Source organism: Carassius auratus, unplaced genomic scaffold, assembly GCF_003368295.1.
Source record: "Carassius auratus strain Wakin unplaced genomic scaffold, ASM336829v1 scaf_tig00214714_1_2670353, whole genome shotgun sequence".
In the NCBI taxonomy this organism is placed as follows: Eukaryota; Metazoa; Chordata; class Actinopteri; order Cypriniformes; family Cyprinidae; genus Carassius; species Carassius auratus.
In genome coordinates, this window is record NW_020527778.1 from 988,494 (window position 1) to 1,000,267 (window position 11,774).

At 35.5% G+C, this 11,774-nt stretch overlaps 1 protein-coding gene across 2 annotated transcripts; it reads right to left on the reverse strand.

Moving 5' to 3' along the window:
• Positions 1–1,528: 1,528 nt before the first annotated feature.
• Positions 1,529–10,556, reverse strand: LOC113092821 (NLR family CARD domain-containing protein 3-like). Of its 2 annotated transcripts, none has more exons than XM_026258580.1 (18): positions 10,420–10,556; positions 9,383–9,643; positions 7,510–9,298; positions 7,328–7,414; positions 6,929–7,012; positions 6,666–6,749; positions 6,203–6,286; positions 6,026–6,109; positions 5,859–5,942; positions 5,687–5,770; positions 5,510–5,593; positions 4,528–4,611; positions 4,199–4,282; positions 3,258–3,341; positions 3,100–3,183; positions 2,472–2,555; positions 1,962–2,045; positions 1,529–1,713 (listed from the first exon to the last, which is right to left on the reverse strand). In XM_026258580.1, exons 1-18 carry the CDS (start codon positions 10,514–10,516, stop codon positions 1,623–1,625), a joined length of 3,417 nt encoding a protein of 1,138 aa, XP_026114365.1. In that variant the 5' UTR covers positions 10,517–10,556; the 3' UTR covers positions 1,529–1,622. The 2 variants fall into 2 exon arrangements, with proteins under 2 accessions (XP_026114365.1, XP_026114364.1); XM_026258579.1 differs by having other exon boundaries at positions 10,414–10,551.
• Positions 10,557–11,774: the final 1,218 nt, after the last annotated feature.

The window sequence follows — 11,774 nt, forward strand, 5'->3', positions numbered from 1 at the left end:
TGCAAAGATAATTTTTGCTGTTGTTTTATTATGTCTCGTAAAAAAAAAAAAAGTTAAAAAAAAAAAAGAAAAAAAAAAGTTACATTCTAGATGTTGTTTGAATATTTTATCAATATTCTAGAAATATCTGGAATAAAAAAAAGTTACATTCGTACATTCCATTTGATAAATGTAGACATCATTGTTACTACTACTGAATAACTGGGCACTTTATAATAATGCCCTTGACTTTATAGGATTTTCTTAATTTCCATGACATTTCCAGGTCTAGAAATCACATTTTTTTTAAATCCCCTCTTAAATAAATACATTTTAAATAACCAGAATTATGCATTTATTTTATCCTTACTTATACTGCATTCAGGCCATTATTTTTTTCTTTTTCCATCTAACATGTGTTCCCTGGGAATCGAACCCACTACCTTTTGCACAATGCTCTACCACTGAGCCACAGGAACAATATATCAAGGTTGCCCAAGAACATGAAAATGCTGCTCCTTAAATACAAAAATCACAGTAGTTGAGGAAATGAATTACATAATAAATACAATGTCCGTTTATTATCTTGATGTGTATGTTTTCACTGATTTTAATGCTTTTGTTTTGTTGTATACATAACTCACCTTGAGGCCCCGTTAAACTGAAAGAACCGCCTCTTCTGAGAAATATCCTTAGGAAATTCAGCCCTAAATGCTGCAGAAATGTTCTTTATGAGAGTCTCTGGAGGGCTACAAGAACCTAAAGTTGCGTTCTGTTTCAGGTTAGCTCTGGAGAAGGATGACTTTAGTGCATTCAGCAAGGCAAGATTTTTAATTTTTGTTTTTGTATTTCAGCTTCATTTCAATTACAGTGAAATTCGTTTTAGAATTAGATCAACACGCTAACACATCAACATATTTTCTTAATTTCTTCAGAGATATTCTTCAGAGTTCTCATATTATTAAGCCAGTATTGGATTCCTAGGCTTCCTTTCTTCATGTTTTTCCTCCAGGACCGTGTCTAACTTTATCTACAGTGACTGTGCTTTCGTTTTCTTTTCTCAGTATATATGCTACCAGCTCTCATTTCTTTCACTCCATCTCTTTTTCTCTTGCTCTGCACTCGTTCTTCTCGAGGACTGGAGAGGTGTGGATTATTGTGATGTTTTTAATCAGCTGTTTGGACTCACATTCTGACGGCACCCATCCACTGCAGAGCATCCATTGATGAGCAAGTGATGCAATCCTACATTTCTCCAAATCTGATCGGATGAAGAAACAAACTCATCTACATCTTTGATAGCCAGAGGATGAGTACATTTTCATCTACGTTTCAATTTTGGGTGAACTATTCCTTTAAATATTCATGCATTTGCTTTCAAGAAAGGTTAATAGACTTCAGTTCACATGTAAATACTAAATACTTTCTCACATGTATTCAAGTGTAGAAGCCGGTTTAATTGCCTTTACAGTTATTTGAATTCATCTGAATGAAATTTCAGCAAAATTGTTGTATGATGTGTTTTATAAAGACGACATCTTTGTCAGTTCTGTTTTATAAAATAGTTTATTATTACACAACTTTATGAATATTTACATGGATAAGGCTCTAAATAGACGTGTTGTGGAGAGTTTGTGCGTGTGCTAGATATCCACCACACAATCTGGTGCACCAGCTTTGATGGCGTCGGAGACGACCTTTGCCCCCGACTCCCCGATGCCGTTACCCTGCAGACTGAAGCAGAAATAGGAAATCATAGCACACTTTGACACACATCGCACTGGACTAATCACGCCGAGGTGAAAAGTGACAGTGACTGCAAATTTAATATAATCAATGTTCAGAATCACACCCACAGCCAGTGCAAAAAAATTCACCACATGTGCCAAGCAACCGTGACACACTGTGATTGAACCTCTCACAGACAGACGGCGGTTCACACATAGACCCACACACACACACACACACACACACACACTGACTTGATGTAGGTGAGCTGATGGTTTCCTCTCAGCGCAGTAGCGATGAAGATCGCTCCGTCCATCCCCAGAGCATTCTCCTGTAAACTACACAAACACACTGTTTCAACATTCATGATCTGTTTTGAATACAGAAATGCTCTTAGTTCCAGAAACATATTAACAGCACGGCTGTTTTCAACATTGATATTAATCAGAAATGTTTCTTGAGAAGCAGATCAGCATATTATCATGATTTCTGAAGATCATGTGACACTGAAGACTGGAGGAATGGTGCTGAAAATACAGCGGAGCATCACAGAAATAAATTACAGTTTACAATTTAATATATTCACATAGAAAATTCCTTCTTTCTTTTTTTTTTACATTGTACATTTTGCAAATGTTCAAAACTGATTACTATTCTGGATCCCAGCTCATTTTGCGGTGAAAACTGCTTCAATAACATCTCTCAAATATGCTTTGATAGGTTACAGGAAGGTTTAGTGAAAATAATGTGGTCTGTAGACATACTTCAGACTTCTCAAGCTCCTGTTGTTCTTCAGAGCGCTGGAAAACGCCTTCGCTCCTTCCATCCCAATGGAGTTTCCACGCAGACTAAACAAAAATGATCAATATTGAGTTTTTAAAGAGAGTTTATCATACACTGTGTCAAGTTTTTTCTTATCTCTTTTGTTCTAGTTGTATGCAGAAATTATGTTTCTGTTTAAAGGTTTGGGGTCAGTAAGAAATTCGTTTTAAAAAAAAAAAACAAATTATTTAGAGAAGATGCATTAAATTGACTAAAAGTGACTTACAGAAGATTTCGATTTCAAATAAATGCTGTTCTTTTTAACATTTTATTAATCAAAGATTCATGGAAAATACTGTAGATGTATTATGGTTTGCATAACAATATGAAGCAGCTCAACTGTTTTCAACATTAATTATAATCCGAAATGTTTCTTGAATCATAAGAATGATTTCTGAAGATCATGTGACACTGAAGCCTTCTGAAAATTCAGCTGTGCATCACAGGAATAAATTACATTTTAAAACATATTACAAAAGAAAACAGGTATTTAACATTGTAAAAATATTTCAAGATTTTACTGTATTTTTGACCGTATAAATACAGCCTGGGTGAGCAGAAGAGACTTACTCGAGTGTATGAAGGCTTTCGTTGACCACCAGAGCATCCGCTAGTGCAACGGCCCCTGATTTCCCAGCTGATACACCCTGAAGACTTCACAACACACATGTGCAAGGTCAGACACAGACACAGTCATGAGATAATGAAGAAAACTGAGTGAGACTCACTAGAGCACGCTGAGAGAAGAGTTTGACCTCAGAGCACAGGCCAGAGCAATGACGCCGCTGTCACCGAGAGCGTTCTCCTGCAGACTGACAGAGAGACACTACACATATCACTATCCTACAATCAACCTGAGACATGCACTTTTTCAAACTAAATGTTCATTCCGATAAGAACCTGTCATTCGGGTGAAGTAGAGAGCCAAAATGTTACACCAAGAGCTTTTCATTCTCTAGTTCTTTAGTGAACCTTCTATGTTTTAGAGCTTTGAAGGACACATAAACCAAAAGGCAGATCTGAAGAACCTGTACATTCCTAAAAATAAAGGTTTGAATGTTTTCACGGCAATAATAACCATTTTAGGTTCCCCAAAGAATATTTCAGTGAGCAATTCCTAAAAGAAAAAAAGATCTTAGTGTGAAGAGTATTTTAAAAATGTAAAGACATTTTTTTTTTTACTTTAAAGAACCTTTTGTGGAATGGAAAGGTTCCATGGATGTAAAAAAATTCTTCATGTAACAATAGATTCCAATAAAACACACTCTTAAAAGAAAAGGTTCTTTACTGGCATCTATGGTTCCAGAAAGAACATTTAACATCCATGGAACCTTTCCAGTCCACAAAAGGTTTTTTATTGTGTAAAAAAAAAGTTATTTAGACTTAAAATAAAAAAATAAAAAAAATAAAAAAAAATAAATAAATAAAAAAAAAGTTCTTTGAAACTTTTAAATGGTTCTTTTAAGAACTGTTCGCTGTTACATTGTTAAAACCCCTTTTGGAACCTTTATTTTTAAGAGTGGAAGGAACGATCCAGAACCAGAAGTGCTTCAAAGCAGCTTTACAGAACAGCTTTAGTTTTTTTCAATATGGTGTCTGAGAAATCAACAACATGGCAGTGATCTGAGGAGAGTTTGATGCATGAGGATGGAGATGGAGATGTTCTTACTCCAGCAGCTGAACGCAGGTGTTGCTCATGAGAGACTGTGCTAAAGCTTTAGCGGCTCCGGTCTTTATGAAGTTCCACTGGAGACTGAAACAAACACAGAGGCGCATTTATGACTACATAAGTCATTTAAATGTCAAGCAGATTTCTAAAGTCAAATCCTGCATGACCTTGGATGACCTCAGTGATGTCATTACCTGACCAAGAGTCATCTCAATAGTACATCTCCTTTTATCTTAAATGTATTTGTAGGTTCATTTAAAAGTGTTTGTGTGTTTGATGTTTCTGATGGTTCCATGAGTGTGTGTGTGAGAATGTGTGTGTTCTCTCACTGTAAGGAGGTGATGGCTCGGTTGACCCTCATGGCTTCAGCGATGGCCGTCACTCCATCATCATGAAGAAGATTAGCGGTCAGACTTAAACACACACACACACACACACACACACACACAGATAAATGATTTGTAATACATTCAGGTTGTGAAGATATGCTACATACATTTTTACATGACTTTGTGAAAGAAAATGCTTTAGTTTTGTATATATCATATTTTAATTTGATCGTTGAACAGCACATAAACTTCTATTTTACTAAACTCTCAAAAATATAATAAATCTGATTATATCGCTTCAAAACTAAAAATGATTATATAATGAATATACATTTGTGAGTTAATAATAATAATAAATGTATTCAAAAAATTATTATAAAATTAGTATTATTTAATAAAAAAAAAAAAAAAAAAAAAATATATATATATATATATATATATATATATATATATATATATAATTGTTATAATTTTTTTTCTTTTTTATAGGAAATAAAAAAAATAAAGTATTATTTCTTGCATAAAATTTCAAATTTGTAGTCTGTTTAATAATTAGTTTTTTAGCTTTATTATATATACAAATAATATATATATATATATATATATATATATATATATATATATATATATATATATATATATATATATATATATATATATATATAAATATAAATAGCTTTATTTTATATATATATATATATATATATATATATATATATATATATTAAGAAAATATATATAATTAAGCTAATTATATTTACTAAAGATGGAAACATATTTTATTTTAACTAATAAATATTTATAATAATTTACAATATTTATAATAGTAAAATATTTATAGTATTTATAGTATATATTATATTATGTGAAAAAAAACATGTACATTATTTTAAGTTTTAAAGTAGCTTTATACCAAAAACAGTAAATGACAACGGTATGTGCTGATTTTGACTAAGTAAGCATGTATGTTGTGTGTACTTACTCGAGTTCTCTAAGACAAGTGTTGACTTTTAAGGCTTTGGCGATGTCTTTGGCTCCAGTGACTCCTATCGAATTCTCCCTTAGACTGCCATCAAATAGACATACAAAGTCAGTAATATTTTTTAGCCAGAACATATGTTTGAATAGTTTAATACTGTGGTGTTTGGCATTGACATACTTCAGACAGCTGAGACCGTGGTTTGACTGAAGAGCGTGTGAGAGAGCTTTAATGCCTCTGTCACTCACTGAGTTACTCTGAAGACTGAACAAGAGAGGGAGTCCGATCAGACGTTCGTTCACCTTCATCGACTGCATATTTGTAATTAAATCACTGATTCAGTATGTTTTACCTGAGCCTGCGGAGTATGTCGTTGACCATAAGAGCCTGAGCCAGAGCTACTGTTCCCAAATCACCCAAATGATTGCTGGAGACACTGCATTAACATTCATACGGACACAATTATTTTCAGTAGTGTTGAATGAGATTCGATTTGGTGCTGACGCTTCAGATTCTTACTTGAGATCTTGTAGAGTTTGATTCTTTTTAAGGGCTTCTCCGATTTTTTTCACTCCTTCTGGCCCGATGCCATTTTTCTGAATGCTGCAATGCATGGAGATTAGCGTTTATGATGCTTTGTTGAAACACACACACACACACACACACACACACACACACACACACACACAGACTCACTTCAGTGTGGTGAGTTTTCGGTTTGATTGAAGCACCTCTGCCAGTGCACGTGCTCCTTCATCTTCTATGTGGTTATTCTGCAGACTACATGAATAAACACACATATGCTCATTTATATGTGCACAAGCATGTATTGCTTTAATGTATTCAATTTGAAATATATAAAAAAACATTTCATTTTATAAGTAAATAAAATAAATACATAAATTTTATAAATTAAATATACAATATTTAAAATTTCAGATGTAACAATTTTATTATGTTATATTTATTATGATGCATTCACTTTATTATTATAAATAGTTTTACATTAGATAATTGGACAATTTAAATTCTATGTAAAAGTATTAATTGGAAAAAAATATATATATTTAATTTTAGAAATAAAATGTTATGCATTTTAAATATTATAGTATAAAAAATTTGTTAAGTGTAACAATTCTTAAATGGTTTATCAACCTACTTGACTGACACAAGGACCTGGTTCATTTTAAGGGCCTCACACAACGTCTTTGCTCCCTTGGCGCCAATGTTGTTGCCACGAAGACTAAGACGAAAAAGATCAATTTTATTTAACATCCTTAATTTCTCTCGGCAATTCAGATTATAAGGATCAAAGGCACAGAAACATATATCAGATTAGTTTGCATTATATTATTCAATGACCTTGTAACTGCAAGTGAAAATACAAAAAAGTTATTAAATTAATAAAAAAAAGTCACTGACTCCAGGGTTGTGAGAGTTCGGTTGACGAGTAGAGCCCGACTGAGCGGTTTAATGCCTTTACTGCTTATGGAGTTATCAGCCAGACTACAAAAGAGAAAGAAAGAGAGTTAAACAAGTTAAAGGCTCCAAAAGTGCAAAAGTGCAAAAGTGTAGTGTCTGCAAGTCTCTTCTGCTCACCGAGGCTGCTTTTACTTCACCAAAACTACAGTAAAAACTAAAACATTTTGAAATATTATTACAATTTAAAATAACTGTTATATATTTTAAATTGTAATTTATTCTTGTGATCAAAGCAGTATTTTCAGCATCATTCCCCCAGTCTTCAGTGTCCCATGATCCTTCAGAAATCATTCTAATATGCTGATTTTCAGCTCAACAAACATTAATGTGTGTCTCTACCTGAGCATCTGAATATGGCACTCTTTGGCACTCAGCAGACTTCCCAACAGTTCCATGGTGCCTTCCTTAAATTCATTGTTTTCCATTCTGCATTACACACATACATATGTAAGGATACACAAGAGATTAACAATGAAAAATAACTTTATTTTAACAAATCTGTATAAACATGCATGTTTTACCTCAGCTTACTGCAGTAGAGCAGCTGTGGGAGGAGCCTCTTCAAGGAGGAGGAGTCTAGGCAGTTGGACAGTTGCGTCTCTTCAGTACATGCGTCTGATACTTGCAACAAGTATGCGAGAACAGCACAAACTCCGCCCTTTAGCTTCCCCCGCAGGCTGCAGTTAATGAGATCGTCCTCTACGGATCGTAGCCACTCCCCTTGCTGCAGCTCCGCTAGACACGTTACCATCGTGACGCTGCGCATGCTAACGGCGTCGCCTGCTGTCCCGGTCACCGTGTTCTGAAGCAAAGTTGTCGCTGTTGTGCGCTGTGTCACCTGCTCTTCGTGCCCAACGCCCAATGAACTTCCTAGCAAAGTGCCAGCTGCCGGAGACATCAGCCCTGACAGGAAGCGCATGAAGAGGTCGAGGTTGCCTTGAGGCGCGGTGTCCGATTGGTTGGTTTTCTGCAGCGCAGCACGGTAGTGACTGTGGAATCCAATGCGAGGCCAGGAAACGGCACTTTCAGAGAACAGATCGAACATCCCGCGCCTCAACGAAACGTAGTAAAAGAGCGCCCCCATGAACTCCTGCACGGATGTGTGCGTGAACTGCCACGCAATGCTATCGGACAACCAGCTTTGCCTGCGTTGGAGGATGCGACAGGCGAGAGTCCCGCCTTGAGGTGGTACATCGACGCCGTAAGTTCGTAATTCAGCCTCGCTGAATGTATACCGTCGACGCAAGAGGCTATAAAAAGCAAGACGACCCAGAGTGCCAAGTGGCTTTCTGATGCCGCCACTGGGTGCTTCTGATCCTGAGAGGTGTGGCCAACAGTAGTGGGCGTAGACTTCTGTTAATATTCTAGGAAGGGGTGTGGCTTCTGACTCTAACTTTAGAAGGCGCGACAGCGTAGTTATGATAATGTGGCAAACCGCCGGCACAGAAGACAAAATAAGCAATGGTTTCTGGAAATTCAAGTAAGTCCAAACTTTGGATGAGATGTCCTCGGGTGTGTTCGTTTGACACGGTGAGCTCTCTTGCGATAACGAATACACATCTAGTTTGTTGGTAACACAGTGATTAATATAATTCTGTATTTGTGTTCTGGAAAGAGGCGGGGCTTCCGTCACGCGATCGACCAATCCCGCCGGAACTTTCGCCCCAGTGCCAGGCTTTGACAAAAGCCAGAGCGTCGCCCCTGGCAATAGGTTACCTCGGACAATGTTTGCAATAAGGTCCGACACAGGAATTTCGCGACGAGGGTCACTAGTGGGCGGGGCATCTGCGAAATCCAGCGACTGGCGAAATTCTTCCAATCCGTCCAAAATGAGCAACACTTTGCAGGATTCGTTAAATATAATTACGTCCACATTATCATACGGAACATACAATCGCAGTAAGCGCTCGACCGATAGCCGATCGAAATTGCTCAATTCCCAGCATGCAATGGGGATTGCGAGACTCAGCTCTGGATAGATCTGACTGGCGCTCCATTGCTGGATAAAACGACTGACAATTTGGCTCTTCCCACTGCCGGCCACACCAATTGTCAGTGTCACGCGAGGGGCGGTGCTAACTCTCGTCAAAGGAGTGATCAGCTGGTCCAATCCCAGCGCTCGACCATGAAGAGGCCCCGCCCCTCTGTTGACTGACACCTGTACAAGGTCGTGTTCTCGCTGCTGAAGGTCAGATACGCACTCTATGAGGAGTAAAGTGGAATTGGAGTTATCAGCAACTTGCAATGATGAATTTTCATGTTCTTTTAGTCGCTGAAGGAGAGCATCTTTATAAGGTCGAACCACAGAGTCTGGGGAGGGAAAGAGAGAAGTAATCAACTCTGGAAAAAAAAAAAAAAGCAGAAAATAATAATAAATTAATCACACACACTTACCATGTACAGTGATAAGATTGAACTCAGTCAGGTGTGAACTTTGAAGATAAGCCTGAAGGGAGGCGCCATGTGGATCAGTGACAGACAGACACTCAACCAATAATTGCACTTTATCCTTCAAAGACCCCGTTTCCTGGATAAGCCCCGCCTCCTGTGCACTAAGCAAGTCTGCCATTCTCATGTGACGGACCACATTTACCAAAATGGAGGAGGATAAGAACCGTTGCAATAATGTCTGGTGTCTGCATAACCACCCGGGATCTGAGGAACAAACACATACACAAACATATCATTCAGTGTAAGAAATGCATACGGTTTTAAAATAAGGGATACACAGATACTGAATTTCTGGCCCGTATTGATAAATATTTTTATTAATCATAATTATTTAAAATTATGAATATATATTTTTATATTTATGCATTTTCATATTTACAGTAATATTAATAGATGAAAACCGAGAAAAAAAGGACAGTATTATAAATATATAATACGATTTATATTTAAAAATGCAATAATTTTAAATACAAATATAAATAAAAAATTAAAACACTAAAAACTAAAGTACATGCTTTAATGGCATTTTTATGCACAAACACACATAGATTTGCTGAGGCTGCATGCATATTTTAACATTTAATATTAATAGTTGACAACCAAGAAATTATTAGTATTATAAATCAATATTTCTTTGTCATGTAAATATATTAAACACCACATATATTTATAAAAATAAAAAATTTTAAACAAACAAATTTTAAACATTAAACATTTGAGTTTATTTGTAATTTTTATGCACTGTCACAAGTATTTGTTGCATATATACTTTAATATTTAATATTAGTGACTGATATGGCTGATTACTGAGAAAATAATAATAAATACATATACATCATAATAAACAAAAATGTGTGTATTATTACAATAATAATGAATTATTACTAATTAATAATAATAAATCTATACTGCGTCACTATATAAAAAATATAAATTAAAATATAAATTAAATGTGATGTGTTTGGGCTTTGTACCTGTACCTTCCATCTTTTTGCTAGTCTCTTGTTTTTGAGTATTGGACTTCAGATCCAGGTAGCAGTACTCCTCCTGCCATGGGATATGGGAATGTCTATCCATCCCAGAGCACTAAGAAACCGTGTCCAGCTGTGTGTGTGTGTGTGTGTGTCAGACCCTCAGTGTCATTCAGTAGGATCCATATGCCTGTAACCGATAGACAACGCAAGCATCAGCAGCACACATCGATCAAACAGATCCGTTCACCATCATAACGCACAGACAAACATTGTTACTTTTTTCCTAGATGTATATTTTGCACTTTATGAAATGTGGACATGCTTTCTAACACTTATCACAGAGTGATTTAAGATATGTAGAGAAAGGGCCAGAGGAGCACATGTCAGTTCTCTGGAAACCAAGTCTGAACCTCATTACCCACATGCATCAATAAACACTGCGTTACCATCGTTACAGCATGACAGCCATCCCAAACAGATGTGAGGTACAGTTTACAAGCCTGTGGCAAACAAGACAAATATGAAAAAAAGCATATGCCACAATAACCCTTATTTCTATTGACAAAACAACCTGCATATCATTAAAGAGCTAGCAGTATATATGCATTCATATTCATAAGAATGTAATAATCAAATATAGCTTTCAGCTAATTTGAAAAGGAGGCTATAGTCATTGAATGAATTAATTCATGGAAAAGGTTTGTTTGTTTGTGTGTGTATATAAGAGATTATTATTCTAAATTATTAATAAATTACTTAAAAATATATATTTCGCTTTTGAAGGTCTCACCAAGGCTGCATTTATTCGATATATATACGATGAAAACAGTAATATTGTAAAATATTATTTCAATTTAAAATAACTGTTTTCGATGTGAATGTATTTTAAAATGTACATTCAAAAGCTGAATTTTAAGCATCTTTACTCAGTGTCACATGATCCTTCACAAATCATTCTGATTTCATATGCTGATTTGTTGCTCAAGAAACATTTCAGATTATTATCAATGTTGAAAACAGTGCTTCATATGTTTGTGGAAACTGTGATGCATTTTTTCAGGATTCTTTGATGAATAAAAAGTTCAAAATACGGCTTTACGGTAAATGCACTTTTGATCAATTTCATGCATCCTTCCTGAATAAAAAAAAAAAGTATATATATACATAAGTTTTTAAATCAAACTGTCCTAAAAAAATTAACGATCATAATCAGTGTAAGATGTAAATGTTCACATACTGCAAGATAAGAAAGTAACAGAGATGCAAAAAAAAAAAAACAAGAAAAGTAAAAAAAAAAAAAACTGCAGTGTCAATATCATGTTATATTTAAAACCTCATCTAACTACAGTGTGTCACTTCCT

Coding starts and splice junctions, on each gene's coding strand:
- LOC113092821 (XM_026258579.1), bottom strand. CDS start 10,516: ATGGATAGACATTCCCATATCCCATGGCAGGAGGAGTACTGCTACCTG. Junction 5,594..5,686: donor CACGGTCTCAGCTGTCTGAA/GTATGTCAATGC, acceptor ATTTGATGGCAG/TCTAAGGGAGAATTCGATAG. Junction 1,714..1,961: donor CATCAGCTCACCTACATCAA/GTCAGTGTGTGT, acceptor TTTCTGCTTCAG/TCTGCAGGGTAACGGCATCG.